Here is a 17,392-nt window from a genome sequence, read left to right as displayed (position 1 = left end):
CAGGAAGCCTGGTCTTCCCCTTAACTTTAGCCTCACAGATGATGAAGTTTTCTTTTTCAGTGCAGTGTGACATCATCAGACATATCTTACATGGCCCTCTCAACATTTTCCAGATAATTCTGTGAAGGTAGTTGGCAAATGTCCATTCTTTTGGTTTTGAAATAACCTTATTGTATCAAAGATTTGTGATACACATATTTTCTTTCTAAGCAAAGAAGACACTTGGTTTTGATGAAATTGTATTTCACCTGAGTTTTCTATAATATCTCATAATGTGAATTTTCTAAAAACTTCAAATAGCATATATTCACTGCAGATATTGGTCAGTTTTGAGTATAATGATATTTGTAGCACTTGTTTTTCCCACTTTCCCACACATGTTAATTGCTGGTATTTTAGACTGATATCTTTACTCATGTTTATACCAAAATCTGAAGAGCCAAGAAGCTGTTTCTATCGTGACAGTTCACCAAAGCAGTTCCGTGTACATTTCTTAGTACATGATATCTTCTGCTGTAACATTTACTTCTTCTGTTTTAGTCTTAATTTTAGGGAAGTGAATCCCACTAATGGCTGTTAGCAGCAAATTTACTGCATGTGCTGTGCCACTTGCCACACAAAGCCAAAAACAGTCTTCAAACTGTTCTTCTAAGATAACAAATTGAAAGACATTTTCCCGAAAATTGGCAATTCTTTCTGTGAGCTGATGAAGTTTCACAGCAGCCAAAAAGCTGGTGACTGCAAGGACTATAAATCCACCTGCAACAAAATGAAATAAGTATTTACCATTGTAAAATTACCTTGTGAAAGACAGACATTTTGGTTGTGCTTCAGAAGGCTTATTGAATACAACAGTGAGCATTATACAGAGTAGGGATAGACTTAGGCATGGATTAAACACCTTCAGAATGCTTTATTGTATGGCCAAACATCATACCAGTGTTTGTAATAAAGTCCTTTTGTCAGTGATATAGAGCCTAAAGACTGGCATTCAAGGCTCCTGTAAACAGTTGACTAGACACAATAAGCCGAGATGCCACCTGACAGTTGGGGTTTGATAGATGAGAATTCACTGCAAACTTAATTTTATTCAAAAGTATTTAAGTTGAGGAGATATTTAGTAAGGCAAGAGAAGAAACTTTGACTTTTAGCATTTTGTATGAATGCGACTGGTGAAAAATACTGGTGAATTATTTTACCTGCAAGGAAGTTCCAAAGGCATACTCCTGCTGGACCTTTAATAGCCCGGTAAGGAACTTTTATTGCGTTAAGAATGCAGAATCCAAAACTGACCAGAGAAAAGAAAATGGCCACACAGAGGAACATTATAATCATCACGTGCAGGCCTGTGTTCAGCTTTTTCACCATGTGTGGGAAAACTGTCAAGAAAAAAAATCATCTATTCAGTGTGTATTTTTTCTTGACAACAGTAAACATCATGCTGTGCTGATGCTACAAATTTCAATGATAGTTAAAGTAGGCTATTTTTTGCAGAGGCGATCAATTCAGGTAGTTACACGCATCTTAGTTAATGATGTATTATTATCTGTCACAAACCATGGACATTCTACTACAGGAATAATCATTTACACACGGTCTGTGAATAAGGATTCAGGCTTAAGTCCTGTTTTATTTATCTGGTGGTCTTAATGTCTTTATCTCTGCTGCTGTATCATCTGCTGCATTCTTTCCTGTCTCTTTTTTCACTTCTGCTCTCCATCCCAAACTCCATTTTTGAGCTTCCTATTCCTGTTCCACGCTTTTATTCTCATCCCTTTGAAGTCTGATCGTCCCAGTCTCCTTCTCCAGCCCCTCATTGCTTAAAACTGTACCACTCATTTCTGTGTCATTTTCTCATGTTATTATTCTTCCTCTCTTTAATATTGGCTTCAGTGAGATCTACTCTGATTTCATACTTCCTAATTCTACAGGTTTCCACTTTCAGATTCCCTTCTTGGTTTCTCATCTAGTGCTTATGGCCCCTTCATGCTTTTCTGGGTATGTGGCAGTGTTTTAGTTACATCCGTAGGAAGCTTGTGAAGTACTGCAGTTGGGTGGGCTTTAGGTGAAGGGCTCACGTGTTTTGCTATAGGCATGAGCTCTTCCTCAGCAGCCTGTGATTCTCCTGTCTCTAAAGAACGGTAACCTTCTTGGTTTTGTCTTCACCAGTGGAGTTACTTGATTGGAGGGCCAGACTGGCCAACAGCAGGGAAGTGTGGAGCACTTGAGAGTTCAGTTTATCCTGCAGCCCTTCAGTAAGAGAACCGGAAGAAATGTGAGTAGGGAATTGTAGGTGACATGCTGACTGACAGGAAAGAGAGAAGCTGATTGAGAAGAACCCTAAAATAGAAGCTGATCAAGAAGGACCCTTCAGGTAACATAATAAATAGATTACTTCCTATGATGCATAACTGAAAAAAAACCCCAAACAAGCCACATAAAAACTAGGCAGCAATAATTGGTAGATGTCACAGTGAATATCAGGCGTATGATTTGGTCATTGTGACATGACAAAATTCTAGTAGATTATGTAGAAAATGTCATACTGTACAAATTCCATACAAACACTGATGACGCGACAGTTCTGCTTTTTCAGTAGCTCATTCTGGGATTGTAGTTGAACCTGGTGTACATAGGAGCTACAGAAGAGACTCTGGCAACAAGAAGAAAGGAGGGCAGTCAATGAGTATCAGAAGTATATATGAGAAATGGGAAGCCAGAGACTAGCTTGCTTTCTTACTGGAAAATAACTGGCAATGTAACAACAAGGCACATGGAAAACAACAAGGCGCTTTCTTACAAACCAGCATAGTTTTTGGTGTGGTTGTAAGGATTCTCTTGCCTCTTTTCTGAGGCTCTCAGCCAAGTCCTGAAGACATGACCAGTGAGCCTGGCTTTGCATGTAGAAATAAGAATCCTCAGGAAGGATATTGCCATGGAGGCTCCTGACACATTCCAGCTGTGTTTGCTATGCCCAGGCAAAATACCTGGCTTCTCCAGCTTGTTCTCAGGGCTTGATTCAGCTGTCAAAACATAAGCATTTTAGGCTGATCTAGATGCCTTAGGACTACCATAACAACCACGAGGGTATCACACACATGCTGCACTATGGATGTGACACCTCCAGAAGCAGCAGCTGGAGGCCAGATGATAGACCCTGAGGAGTCTAAAATAGCACTGGACACCTATTATGGCAATTGAATGATGTTGTCACTGTCCCAGTTAAAAAAGTGTGCCTGCTGTAAGCCTACTTTAGTGAATGTTAACACAGCGAAAGGCGATGTATCCACATATTACTGCAATTTGAAATTCCTAAGTGTCAGAGCTACTGCAGAACTGCGGTGGATGAGGTGCTAGTTTTCGGTCTTGCTCTGTGCTGCCTGTGCAGTCCATTTATGCTAACACATCACACAGGAAAACTCTCCAATGTCTTGCTCCCCAGTAAATTCAGAATGCTTGGAGATTAAGGGGGACATTCAAAGCAAAAGATGTTAAATCAGACCCAGAACACCCAGAAGTCCTGCTGACCACTGGGCAAAAGCATTTCACAGCTTTGTATACTACCATGATCCCATTTTGCAGTACTGCAGTATTGTGAAAGTATCAAACCTGATAGAGCTATTAAAATATTTAAAAGGAAAAATCTCTGGGACACTTGTTAAATGCACAGTTGTGCCCATTGCACTTAATGACCTAGTTTTACAGTTCCAACAGGAAGAATTCTTACTAGATTCAGTGAGAGCTTTGTTTGCCTAAGGAGTATAGCATCAAGTCCTCCAAATATGTATGGATGCAGTCCAGAGGGAGGGTAGAACATTAGGCCTTCCTCTCAGCTCACACGGTAATTAGTCAGAAGGAGTCCAGAAAGTTATACAAAGATTTAAAGGAGATCGGCTACTTTTTTTTCCTCATTCTCTCTGACAGGATAGGGTGACAGAACTGGGACTGTGTTTCTGAATGCCCTGAAGAGGAGCAGAGCAGAGCTGAAAAAGCTTTGACCTGATAGCCTGTCTGCCAGCCTCAATAGACAAAGGATTTGAGCACAACTGCTATGTCCATGTCATGAAGTTGCAGCTGCAGTCAGAGCCTGAACAAGACTTGGTTATTGTAAAAACAACTAGTCCAAATTCATCACAGCTTAACAACAGGTCATACAGATTTAAGTTGAGGTCACTCAGGTTCTCTTCTCCATTCCCTCTGAAGTCCCACAGTCCTGCCTTCCTTTGAGTTTCTGTAGTGGTGCTTGTGCTGTTGTGTAGTCAGCCATGATCCTATGGGAAACTAATTTTTTTTTGGTAGGTTGATTTTTTGGCCAGCTTAACTTCCTGAACTACCTCACCACAACTACCAGAGCCACTACAAAGGATGGGGTAGGACAGCATTGTTGTAGGCCAGGGAGAGGCCAAGACTCTGCCAGCTTCAACTCATATTGGTTTAAGTTGCAGCTGATTTGCACACTGAACTAAAAAGCTTCAGTGCAAAATATCATTTTCACTACAGCACAGGATGTATGAAAATGGGAAATCATCCAACGTACAGATCAACATCTGAGTGATTTTGAGACCTCAAGAAAATCTTTTAAGTTAAAAGGAATACATTTATAAGCATTTCTATATTTTTTAAGAGTTCAGCGATTTTTTCTCTCCAAAGTTACCAGAAAAGAAGGTAAAAATTTCTTCAACATGTTTAGGAGTATCTGCTATGGCAGACATATGCATTAGGACAGCTAGAAAAATACAGAAATGTGGCCAGCTAAATAAATCTCTACTTAAAAGAAAAGATGGGAGTTCAACAGAGAAGGCAAGAGTAGGGGCACAGAGAGACTGCAGAGGAAGTGCTTGGCAGAGAGAAGAGTCAAGGGGAAAGTACAATTTACAGGGTCATCTCCAAATGACTTTCACTCCCTTCACAAGACTAAAAGGAAACCCTCAATCTAGCTCTAGGGATTTTTTTTCCCCATCTTGATTCCAGGATCACAGAACTGGAAGAAAAAAAGCTAGCCTGAAATGATAGATTTTACATTCACACTCAGATCCCAAACCATAAAGACCACAAGTCAGCCACAAATTTAATAATAATTTGCATTCTGTAAGTTCTGTAAACAAAACGAATAGAGTGCTTTTAAAGTTGAACTAGACATTAGACCAAACATTCAACCAAAATTGTACTTACTTGTGAATTTGGAACGCCGCCCACCCAACCCACACTGGCGTATTTTGCCACCCTGAAAGAGTCCGTAGTAAATTTCTCCAATGAACTTGACGAGCTCTGGATCTGTGGCATTGACCAAATCAGCTCCCGTTTTGCAAAGGGTCTTTCCAGTCATCCACTTTGGTGTCCCCATTGCAACAACAATCAAGATAAAAGACACAAAGCTTATTAGAGAAGCCAAGGCAAATAAAGTCTTTTTAAAGCAGCCAGGCATCCTAGTTGTTTCAAGGACTCATCTCCAAGACCCCTCTGCAGCAATCAGGCACGTTTCCCATTTTTTCTCATGCTTGGAAACCCACAAACGAATTGCAGGCTTTTCAAAATACATCTCATTGTATTTTGAAGCTCTAGAAATTAACCCGTATGGTTAAAAATCAAGTCAAAAGAATTATTTTTCTGCAACATCTTGAAATGGTTGCAAGTCACAGCTTCATTACACTGTAGTGCGGTGATGGTTGTTTCTGCAGAAAGTAATCCTATATGTCTTGCCTGGCTAATGTTTCATCAGAGGTTTAATTGTCCTGCTCAAGTGACATCGAGTTCTTTACGGTAACCTCATGGGAGGAAAATGAGGAGCAGAATCCATTTTTTTAGATTATCAAGAACGTGGGTCAGCAGCTGCGTGCAAGGGGCAAGGCATTAAAACCCCGTAACTTGGCGCGGGTGTTGTGCTGCCGCCTCGGCGCTCGCTCCCGCCGGGCCGGGCCGGGCCTCTACCGGCGCCCGCCCTCCCCCTGGGCGCGGAGCAGCGCAAACGGCGCTTCCCGGGGCCGAGGCCTCACGTAGGGATCTGGCGCATTAAAGCGGGCGGCGCACAGCTCCGGGCGGCCCGGCCGAGCCCGGCTGCTCGGGGCTGAAGCAACCGGCGCCGTGCGAGCTGCGGCCCAGCAGTACTAAAGAAAACCGGCCCCAAGCGCCTCTGCGCTTCTACGGTTACCGCCGCTCCGGACCTGCGGGGCCTCGGTAACCGCTAATTAATTAATCCCGGCGCTGTCCCTGGCGGGGCAGGCAACGCAGCGCGCCGATGGGGCTCCGGCCGCCAGGGGGGGCGCGGGGGGCCGCCTAGGTCCGGGGGAGGCGGGCGGGTGGCTTGGGTGTCCGCCCGCACACCGCTGAGGGCCGGAGGGCGCCGCGGCGGGGGGTGCCTGAGGTAACAGCCTCGCGGCGGCACCGCCTGAGCCGGCGGGGGCGCGGCCGAGCACCGGGATCTCCCCTCCTCCCGGCTCCGGCACGGCCCCCAGGGTCTGCCGCTCCAGGACCTGCCGCCGCCGCCCCGCCTCCCGCCGCCACCTACGGCCGGGCGCTGCCGGGCCGAGCCCAGAGGCAGGGCGGCGCAGGGGCAGCGCGAGCATGGCCGCGGCGGGCAGGGTGCTGGTGTACGGGGGCAGAGGGGCGCTGGGGTCCCAGTGCGTGCGGTACTTCAAGTCCAGGGACTGGGTAAGCGCGGGGCCGGCGGGTGGCGAGGCGGGGAGCCCCGCCGAGGCGGGAGGCGGGAGCCCCGCCGAGGGCAGCGCTGCCGCGGGGCGAGCCAGCCGCCGGGCCAGCGGGCCGCTAACGCGCCGTTCCTCTCGCCGCGGCAGTGGGTGGCCAGCATCGACCTGGCGGAGAACGAGGACGCCAGCGCCAACGTGGTGGTGGGGGCGACCGACTCCTTCCCCGAGCAGGCCCAGCAGGTGGGTGAGCGCGGCGGGGCGGGTTGTGCTGCGCCCGGCTCGCTCCCTGCCCGCCGCCCTCCCTTCGCTGGCGGCTGGGGGCGCTTGGGTCCGGGCTCGGGCAAGAAGCCGCCGCTGTGGGGAGAAGGAGCCCGGCCGGTGACCTGAGAAGTCACGGACCGATTCAGATGGGTATAATGAAGATGAATGAGGACATCTTAAAATGCATCACTTCCTTCTGATGTCCTAACTCTAAAATGCGTTGTACGTAGGTAGATGGTACGCGCAAGGCGTGCAGACCCTAAGCCCCGATGGCATCCCTAGAGAGTGCGCTGGTTACTAGACGTAAATACAGGAGAAGCCAAGCTAGCCTAAAAACTCTGCTTTATTCTCAAGAGATAGCTTTTTTTATTATTATTTTAACTTTTGAACCTATTTCTCTTACTGATAAACTGAATCACTAGCCAATGTGTTTCCTTTATATCTACACAACTCTTAAGGCTTTTGAAGAGTAGTATAGAATGTTTGCAACGTATTTTTCAATGCTGAACCTTTGTGAAAACCAGTGGATTTTTTCTTTTGTTAAGAAATGGATTGCTTGCTTTTCACTTTGGCAGAGGAAATTCATAGCCAACAAATTCATTGCCAACTGTGAAGTCTTATATTTGAAAGAGAAAAAGATACCAGATATCTGAAAGTATACAAACTCAAATTTAGAGGCCAGACTTAAACTGATGGTTGTGGTCTAGATTGAAGCAATAAAAGAAGGCTAATCTTTAGTTGTTCGTTTCTTGCACTGTCATCAAAAGTGACATCAGTAGTCCTGGTCAGACCTGGAGTTTCATTTCCCAATATCAAACAGCACCATACCCAGAGAAGAACCTGTCAAAAAGTAAGTCAAATAAGAATTTTTATTAATGATGTAGGTAAGGGTCAGATCTTTCTGTCCTGCTCAAATCAGTTGTTTCCACAACACATCACGCACTGTACAGTCTGAATTTTATCTCTAGTTATCTTTCAACATGACTTATTTTTGGGTTAAGTTCATAGATCATAAATGTTAATTTTCTGCACCTGCTTAGATTGCTGTGTTGTGTTGCTCAGCTACATAACTGGAAAAAAGTAACTTTAAGGCAGTCTTGATATTTACTCTTATACCTCATCAGTCTAGTGTTTTCAGTATGTTTTTGTTCTGTGTATTGAAGGTGACAACAGCGATTGGAAAACTTCTTGGTGAAGAAAAGGTGGATGCAATCTTGTGTGTAGCAGGAGGATGGGCTGGAGGCAGCGCCAAAGCTAAATGTAAGCCTTTGGTACCAGCATGCTAGTGAACACATGAATGAAATCTGAGAGGAATCCTTAAAAATCATGGTAATGACATTTGAGATCATCTTTCTTTCTGAGTCCAGAAGAGGACCTGAGCATAAAAGTACAAAATAGCTCAGTCACAATTTCTCTGAGTTTTTACTGTCTGTTAAATTTGAGTTTAGTATTCTCAGTAATACTTTTTGATGCACCCGTTTTCATCAGAAAAACCTTGATGCACTTTATGAAGGAGTTCAGCATTATTATCCATGAACTACTGCCGCCATTACTTGTGTCAGGCAAATTATATAAGACAGTGTCTGGGTAGAAATATCAATGTTGTTTCCTGATTCATTGCTTTGTGTAAAACCTCCATTGCCTCCTGCAGCTCTCTGAGTTATTACTGTGCAATACAGTAGTGGAAGGAGCTGTCTAACAGCCTGAGATTATGCTACAGAAAAAAGCCTTCGGTTTAAAAAAAAGCTTTTAAACATGTAATATTTGGAACGAAATTTTATACTTTATTCACTAGTGTAGAGATACAAGAAAAAAAATAGGTTTTCTGTCTGGAGTAAGTCTGGTAAAAATGTGTCCTTTTCTTCCCCACTTCCAGTTCAGATGTTACAGGCAATGATCTCTTTTTAAAGAGAGACAATATGGAAAGACACACATACTTATACCACAGTTGCATCACATTCGATTGTTATTAGCGTGCGCTGTATTTTAAATAAGGTAATTTATCATAACCATGATTTACAGTAACATTATTGGTAGGGTGGCAGGATATCTTGGGATAGGTGGTCAGCCTGGTCACTGTTATTTACGCTTATTCCATATTGTGTTATGGAAGTGGTTCTTTCAGAACACTAAATCTTTGACATGGCTAGTTACCATTTTTATTTTTTTCCCATGCAGATATTGATGATAAAAAAACAATTATGAGTGTTCAGATCTTGCTTTCATTTGAAGCTATGGGTGTACGTGCCCCAGTAGGCTGCCGCGCCAGCGATTGCACTCCAGTATGTAGGGGCCCTGGAATGCACACACAGATGCATACATCTTGGGTATTCCGTACCAGCCTGCTGCTATCAGACAGACAGATTGTGTCTTGGTTTATGAAGTGATCTGGTGATAAGAAATATTTTTTTGTTCAACTCCTTTATCTCTTGGAGTCTTCTATCCGCATACTAATGAAGCGTAGCTCTCTTGCAGCCAGTGAGGAAGTTAAGAAAAGAAACAGATCATGCCACTACAAGGTGAGATGAGGCTAATGTGAGGGTTTTGAGATCCTTGACATAGATTGAAGCAAACCCTACAGGGGTTTCAGGAACTTGGAAATCTTTGAACCATTAATGGAGAACTAATGGAACTATCTTGTGTTTGTTTATTTTTTTTATTTCTGGTAGTGCGAAGGCAGATAATTTCCTAGAATATATGCTCTAGAGCTGGGGCTCAGACCCCAAACTTCAGGGAGATACGAAATACATGAATTGATATTTTACCTAATGTGGAAGTAGAAAATGGTAGAAAGGATGTTTCTGTAATCTTGTTGCATAGTGCTGTTGTACTCTGTGTGACAAGGAAATCAGAGTTAGAAGTTTTCTACCTTTTAGGTGATGTCACTAATTCTCTTCTTAATCAGCTTTATACAAAAACTGTGATCTAATGTGGAAGCAGAGTGTTTGGACATCGATTATCTCCAGTCATCTAGCCACAAAACATCTGAAAGACGGTGGTCTCTTGACTTTGATGGGAGCTCAAGCTGCCTTATCTGGAACCCCAGGTAAAATACAATGCATGGTAACTGCTGGGGTGTTGGCAGTTACAGCTGTTAGTCTAAGCATTCTTGTTTGTGAAGCAACAGTTTCACTCCCCGGTTTCTTGGCCAAATGGAAGATTGCTGCTGAAACACTTAAGGAAGGTGTAATTTTACAGGTAGCAGTACTGAGTCTATTGAAGCTGGATGCAAACAGAATCAGTATTTAACTAATATTTGACATGAGTTGATGAAATGTATTTGGCTCATATATGATACAGTAAAAAAAAGGTCAGAAAATAATGAATAAAACCACACAGCAAGCTCTAAGTACAGTGTTTAAATAAAGTTAAATCTTGCGTTTGTGTTCTGAAAGGCTGAAGTCCTTAATTGCCCAATTTTTTCATTGGTGATGACTCAGCTGATTCTGTTAACTATGCTTGTCCTATTCATGTTGTGATTCCAATCTGCTTTTGCTTCAGACATAGATAAGCTTGTTGACTTTTGGCTTTGCCCTTCACTAGCTATTTAATACCAATATTGAGTTTTTTCATCTTCTTGCCAAGTTGGGCTGGATGGAGGAAGAAATCTGTGAGCAATTTAAAATTTCTTTTTTTTTTTTTAAAAAAACAACAACAAAAAACCACTGACACACAAGCCCACAGGCAGGGAGAGGAAAGTTTTTGAGACAAATACTCTCATTTCCCAATCTTTGATTGCTGTTACATTAATAATATTTTGATGAGACATAGGTACTAAAATTTTAAACCATACAATATTTATGAATGTTCCTGAAAGCTGTGTCTAAAACTTCAGGAAAAATATACTGTATTTTCTAGTTAATGATTTATCTTCTGTGTTTACAGCTGCATCTGGCATAGTTCAAAGATAAAAGGCTTATTTTATGAGAACAAGCAGATGCATAATTTACTGTGCACTACTGACTGACCATATACAAATGAAAAAAATGTGAACTCTGGCAAACTTTCATGGTTTTAGTTTGGGTGACTTTGGGAGGTCGGGACCACAACACAAGAATCAAAGTTACTTGCTTTCATGTTTTGAACTAGCTGGTTTCAATGAGTCTGGATTTTTCTGAAAAACACAGCAGTGCTTTGGGCAAACACATGCAACTTATTAACATCAGGAAGAATTGGGAAAGCGTTGTGACTCAACTTTTGCAAATACGACTTCTTAGTCTTGTTACTACCAGCCCTTATGGAAGGAATAATCTTTTTCTTTGTTTGCTGTTAATGTGATTTTTTTTTTTTTTTCTTTTCATGTGTGAAAATGTTGATTCACATAATGCAAACTGAAGAATACTGAAAATCATATAAACAGTTACAAAGTGATCTGACAGTGATGGCTAGGAATAGTAGAAGCATAAAAAGGTTTAAGTAGGTTTGGAATGTTTGGTTTAGACAAGATGGGAATAAGATAAGAGATACAAATATTTTTATCATAACAATAAAATAAGTTAGCTACTGCTGCTCACAATTTCTCCTAATAAAAATGGACGTTATACAATATGTCTGATTGAATATAATGTATGTCTAATTGAATATAATGGAAACACTGCTACAGGGCAAAATTACCTTTGTAACTTTGATACAAAATACTTCCTCAGGAACATTGGAAAGGGCTTCTGTACTTATACAGATGGGCAGAAAGGCATTCAGCTGTAGTAGACAAAATACATTTGTGTTTTCTTACATACTTAATCTGTGTCTGGAATGCTTGGCAGATATACACCATGAGACATCTCAGACCTGTAACACCCTGATTGTCCAGATCTTGTACCTGAGCAGTGTGCCTGTTGCTCTTACACTGCTAAATACTATCTGCCTAGAAAGCAACAGTGTTTAGGAAGAAGTTTGCTTTACCTGAAGATCACTTAGTAATTTTCTACCATGAGGATTGTTTTTTCTAGTTTCTTCCAAAGGGTCTGTCAGACTTGGGATGCTGACCAGGTGAGTTACAGTGCTGGAGAGAAGTGAGCAGTATCTGTTCAGTTCCAAGCCTGCAAATACCTTAGTTATATGGTTAAAATTAATGGATGATTGTCTTATTAAATTCTATGAGCATCTTCACACTTCCTCTATTAGATTTGTAAGTTTAGCCCTGTAGAACCTGTCCTTCAGGGTACATTGGGGTACATTAACTAAATGTACTTTATTAGTAAGCTGCTTATTTCTCCAGTGCTGAGTAAACTGAGTTCTGTGATAGCTCCTGGATGTCTAGTAGGAGATTTCTTTTTTTTCTTTTTGCCTTTTTTAATATGTATGTTTCAACATGTTTTAAAAGTCTGATTCCATTCTGGCTGTGGTAAGTGGTCTTCATATTCATCGAACAACCTGAGTTTCTATCATACTACTGACGATTTTGAGAGCTGTTTTGATTGTGCTCTAATTTGCCTCTGTTTAATTGTTAGGGATGATTGGCTATGGCATGGCCAAAGGAGCAGTGCATCAGCTTTGTCAGAGTTTAGCTGGTGCCAGTAGTGGGCTGCCGTCTGGTTCTGCTGCTGTTGCCGTTTTACCGTAAGTGGTTGCATAGTTGCCTCTGCTTGTGTTGTTTCATTTAATTACTGCTGTAACCTGGAGTCACGTGGATATGCTTGCAGTGTCCTGCTCACAGTGCACAAACAGCTTCTCAGACCTACTTAGAGTTTCACAGAGAAAGGAGACCTGTTGAATGTATGAACAAAATGAACAAATGCAAGTCACCCTGAAAATGGTTAAGTTCTCTTCTTTTGCAAAAGAGTAGTAGGTGTTAGGATTAAAATTTGATTCACTTTTGACCAGTTTAACTGTAGTCATGCATTAACATGTGATTATTTTTTAAATTTTTTTTTCGATATAGACAGAACTCTGAAAATGAGATGAGCTATTCAGCACAGTTCTAGACTTAGCTGTGTGATAATAGTAAAGGAAAGGATTACTTGACAGGCTTTGACTTTGTTAAACATGCTTCTTTATAAGGTGCTGTATATCTATGCTTGAGCAGTAAAATTAAGTCACTTTGAGGATTCGTGGAAAGAAAAAGCTTAGCTTGTATATGCCTGTCACAGCTTTCTTTTTTGATGAGGAAAGCTAGTAAAAAGTGGATGGCCTAGGAGGTCTTCACTGTATCTAAATTTAACAATTCTGCTGCAAAAATTAGAAGTATTTTTCTTGTCAGGCCCCTATCTAGTTCAGGACCCAAAAGTTAAGATGGAAGAGTTCTGTATAGGGATTTGGAATGCTACTTGAATTCTCACTGCTTTGTTTTCCTTGTATACACACACTTAGGCACACTTCTTTGGGTTAGGGAGCAATGGTGTTAGAAGTGTTTGGATAATTGACACCACCTTCCACAGAGCTTTACAGACAGGCCCACACCAAGATCACTGGACTTCTGGGCATTCCGCACTTGCATAGTTCTCACACAAAATTCTGTTCCTGAGGAAATTTTTGGGAAAATAATTATACCTTGGATTGTCAACAGCATCTCAGTGAGGGAGTTGTGAAAAGTTCACCCCTTGATACTGTTGTATGTAGCATAAATATGTATCAGCAAAGTCCAGACTCCCTATGCTTATGCACTTAATCTCTGAATGTTCAGCTGGCGTGAGGCTGTTTGAAAGCATGGATATGTGGTGCCTGGGTGCTGTGCAGTACATGTGAGCAAGCGTAGCACTGCCATTCCCTCTCTACATGAGAGCGACTGGAAGGGAGCTTGTGGGCTAAGTGATTGCCTTAGTAGGGGGGATGTCATCAGCGAGCCAGGAAGGTGAGGGGTTATAGGTTGAAGCCTTTGATGTACATTGGAGCTGATGGCTATATGCTGTTAACACATGTAGAGGATGCAAGGGAAATCCGTACTGTGTGCTATAAAACTCAAGCATATGTTACAGCAATGAATAGAAACAGGTGGTGCTCATCAGAGACATGATGTCTAAATAAAAGGCTTATCTTTTTTATCACAGTGTTACCTTAGATACACCAGCAAACAGGAAATCAATGCCTGATGCAGATTTCAGCTCCTGGACACCCTTAGAATTCTTGGCTGAGTGAGTATCTGTGTGATAGCTAAGCAATTCCTCACTGTCCCTCTTGCTGCTGCATCTTCTTGCATGCTCTTTCTAAATAGTTGTCTTGGATTTGGGTGGTTTTTTTCCTCCATCTCCTTATTGTCATGTTTCTAAATCACGTTGGGTTTATTGCACAGGCTTCTTAACTGGAGAAAATGAGGCCCCCTCCATCAACTTCAGCATCTCTACAGCAGTTATTCCAACAAGGGAGATAGCCTTAAGCAATTGGAAGCCAAAGAATCTCATAAAGCCTGTAGACAAATTAAATTGTAGACAGCAGATGCAGGAGACAGTAGTCTGGTTTAAAGGTAAACTGCAAATAGGCACGTAAACTTCGGTGGGATTCTTTTTTCATTTTAAACACTATTTATTGCCCAGTCTATGGTGTTAGCTCACTTCTCTCAGCGGCAAAATTCTTGCTCTTGTTTAGAAAAACTTAGTCAAGATTTTTTTTGTTTTCCATCATCCACAAAGGCTTGTCCTGAATAATTTTACAAAATGCTGAAACTTCAACTCTAGCTTATGTAACAGCAGGCTGAGATTGTAAGGCGTACAGTTTCTCATGCCTCTCGGTTAGAGAAGGTGCAGCATGAGTACTGCTTTCTATGGTGTGATGGGGAGTAGTGAAGATCCTGCTGAGGGTGAGCTGTCAAATAAGGACACAACTGTCTTGCCTCTTTGAGGAAACCAAAGATGAATCTACATTCATACGCCATAAAGAGTTTTACTCTTGCACATTTTTAAAGTCTTTTAGAACTGACACTGAAATTGAATTTGCCTGTTGCTAATTGTTCAGGGAGTAGTTTAGTTCTGACATGAGATTTCCTTTTCTTTGTGACTTTTTTTTTTGAAGTTGGACATCAGAGTGGGAAATGTATTTTGTTGCAAGAAGCCTATGTAGCTGTTTGGCTTTTTAAAAGGTTCCCATCAATTGAATTTAGTTGGCCTAAAAATGTTAAAAACCAAGATCTTTAATTTATTGAGTTTCTGAGAATGCTTAGTCAGATGTTGAGGTTTTACAAATTCATTTTTTCAATTTTAACTTTTAAAGTATTTTTTCCTTGTGGGAGAATTAGGTTGATTGGCTTGTTTTTGTTTCTTGGGTTCTAATTTCCTAAACTTTAAATCCAGCTTTGAAAACTGAAAATCTCACTGGATGTGGAAGAAAAACATCCAGTGTTAAGTGTTGGTAACATCTACATCTTGGGAAGGATGCAGGAAATATTTTCCTATGTAGCACTTGAATTTTGTGCCCTGGAAGCCATTGTGTTGGATAGCAACTGCCATGTTGAGATATCCAGCTGTGTCTAAAATATTGGAAGGGTTGATAGACCTGAACAATACACTGCACTTTCTGTATTATATTTTGAGTAAGGAGTTTGTATTACATTTTCATAAGGAGTGTTCTGGTGTGCTACCTAGAATAAGTCCATCTTACTTGGCACCATTTTGGATATGTCAAAGCTTTCTTTGATTCTGCCAAGACCACTTTTACAGTTAAATATCTAAGTGTCATAATGGCTTGTTGGTGGCGTAATGTCTTTATCAACTGTATTTTAGCCATAAATACATGTTTCTGATATATTCTGTAAAAGCAACTTACCTTCTCCTTCCCCTGTCCAAAATTTTTTTTTAACGTGGAAGAAACTTGCCACTTTGGTTTGCCATTTTGACATTGTAAGCTCCTGGCCTTTTCCTTTAAGACAGTCTGAAATCCTGTGTGTGTGCTGTAAAGTCCTCAGGATTTCTCTGGGCCTCTACCCAGCTCTGCAGCTCTGAATCCAATGATTGCACTGCTGGTTTACAACATACATAGAAATCACTAGAGAGGGCAATATGAAAAGAAGGAAAAGTAATAGGCTTTTATTTTATGCTTCCTGTCAGTATACTTGATAGTAGTATTTTTTTTTTTTCCTCCTCCTCACCCTGTTTTATCCATTTATTTTAAACCAGAACCTTTTACGACTGGATAACAGGAAAGAATCGACCAAATTCAGGGAGTCTAATCCAGGTGATAACTACCGGAGGGAAGACTGAACTAGTTGCAGCAGCACATCTTTGATGTCAGTTGCTTAAGGTGGTGGAACTTCAGCAAAGGAGAAGCTATGGAAAATCTGTCTGCCAGTGTAATTTGGATGGTCTTCTGTATCCAGTGATTTGCAGTTATATCATTAATGGAACCACATTTCAAGTAATATTTTGTGCTGTCAGTTGTGAGCTATCAGCATTTGTTTACCAACAAGTATTTGTCTTTAAATGGAAGTTGCAGGCTTTGGGATCTGTAGATGTCCTAATTCTGAGCATTATATGTTGACTTACCTGTTTTCTCTGAAATGGGAATTGTTCTTAATTATGTCATATAATCACATACATAATGGTTGGATTTTCTTCTGTCAGTAAGTGCTTTTGCCAATTTATTGTGAATCTTTCAGTAGTCTGTCTGTCTTTCTGTCTGAGAATATAACCCTGCCCCTGCATATTATGTTGGCTGTAATTATAGGAAACATTGCAGTCATATATAATGTCATAATTTTGTAACATTTTTCTTGTGAATGTTCCACTTGTGTTAATGGAACCATATAGAGATGACTCACTTGAGAAGGAGTTCCTAACTGCATTACAGTTTAGAAGCTGCTAGCAGGCCTACAGTTGTAGGATAAAACAGTTGTTCTGCCAAATGATTAGTATGTCTTTTAGTCATGATCAGTCTTTACCTTTTCAAAAAGAAAAGAGCTTTAAAGAAGTACTAGAAAAAGCATACATGCACTTCTATTTGAATATGGAACCTTTTGTGCTAAATAAATGTATATTGTTTTATGTACAAATGTATATTATTTTATGTACGGGGCTGTCTCCATCACTAATACAGGTATCTGGATAACATTTTAATCAGTTTAACTGAACTTGCAGTTCAGTTATGGCAAAGGACTTAATTTTTTACTTACTTTGTTCTGGTCATGCTGCATAAAATACATTCCTGTGGTACAGCTGCAAAAGAACTACTAGCTGCGCATAGTGGCAGGCCTTCAGCTGGAGCAAATGTTTTCTTTAATCCAGTTATGTTACATGGTAATACAGTTTGGTTGCGGAGTGGAAATAATTGCCTGTTCTTGAGCATAGGCTTACATGGAACCAGTACTGTTAGGTTTTTTGGAACATTTTGAAAACTGAATATGCAAAGTTTGTACATTCTCTCTATGTACTTTGGGGTTGTGTTGGGGAAGGGTTTACTGCTGTGAGTCAGGAAACCTTTTCCCTCTTCCCACTAGGGAAAGCTCACACCTGCCCATGTCATTTTTAACATGGTCATATGGCTGCATGATGACCTTTTTTGACCATTTTGTTTTGCTGCAAGCAGAGGTGTAGAGGTGAATTTTTATGTCTTGTCCAACCAGT

General features: G+C 41.2%; 2 protein-coding genes across 2 annotated transcripts; one reads left to right on the top strand and one right to left on the bottom strand.

The window, feature by feature from the left end:
- Window positions 1–278: 278 nt before the first annotated feature.
- CLRN2 (clarin 2) lies at window positions 279–6,159 on the bottom strand. The gene is made up of 3 exons (XM_074903774.1): window positions 5,173–6,159; window positions 1,200–1,379; window positions 279–759 (listed from the first exon to the last, which is right to left on the bottom strand). The coding sequence occupies exons 1-3, from the start codon at window positions 5,423–5,425 to the stop codon at window positions 494–496; spliced, it is 699 nt and encodes a 232-aa protein (XP_074759875.1). The 5' UTR covers window positions 5,426–6,159; the 3' UTR covers window positions 279–493.
- A 328-nt stretch (window positions 6,160–6,487) lies between these two features.
- QDPR (quinoid dihydropteridine reductase) lies at window positions 6,488–16,813 on the top strand. Its single transcript, XM_074904563.1, has 7 exons — window positions 6,488–6,648; window positions 6,792–6,884; window positions 8,069–8,165; window positions 9,811–9,951; window positions 12,356–12,464; window positions 13,892–13,975; window positions 15,950–16,813. Exons 1-7 carry the CDS (start codon window positions 6,562–6,564, stop codon window positions 16,056–16,058), a joined length of 720 nt encoding a protein of 239 aa, XP_074760664.1. The 5' UTR covers window positions 6,488–6,561; the 3' UTR covers window positions 16,059–16,813.
- Window positions 16,814–17,392: the final 579 nt, after the last annotated feature.

Source organism: Athene noctua, chromosome 4, assembly GCF_965140245.1.
Source record: "Athene noctua chromosome 4, bAthNoc1.hap1.1, whole genome shotgun sequence".
Lineage (NCBI taxonomy): Eukaryota > Metazoa > Chordata > Aves > Strigiformes > Strigidae > Athene > Athene noctua.
Note: the sequence above shows the minus strand (reverse complement) of the source record. Positions and strands in the feature narration are given on the sequence as shown.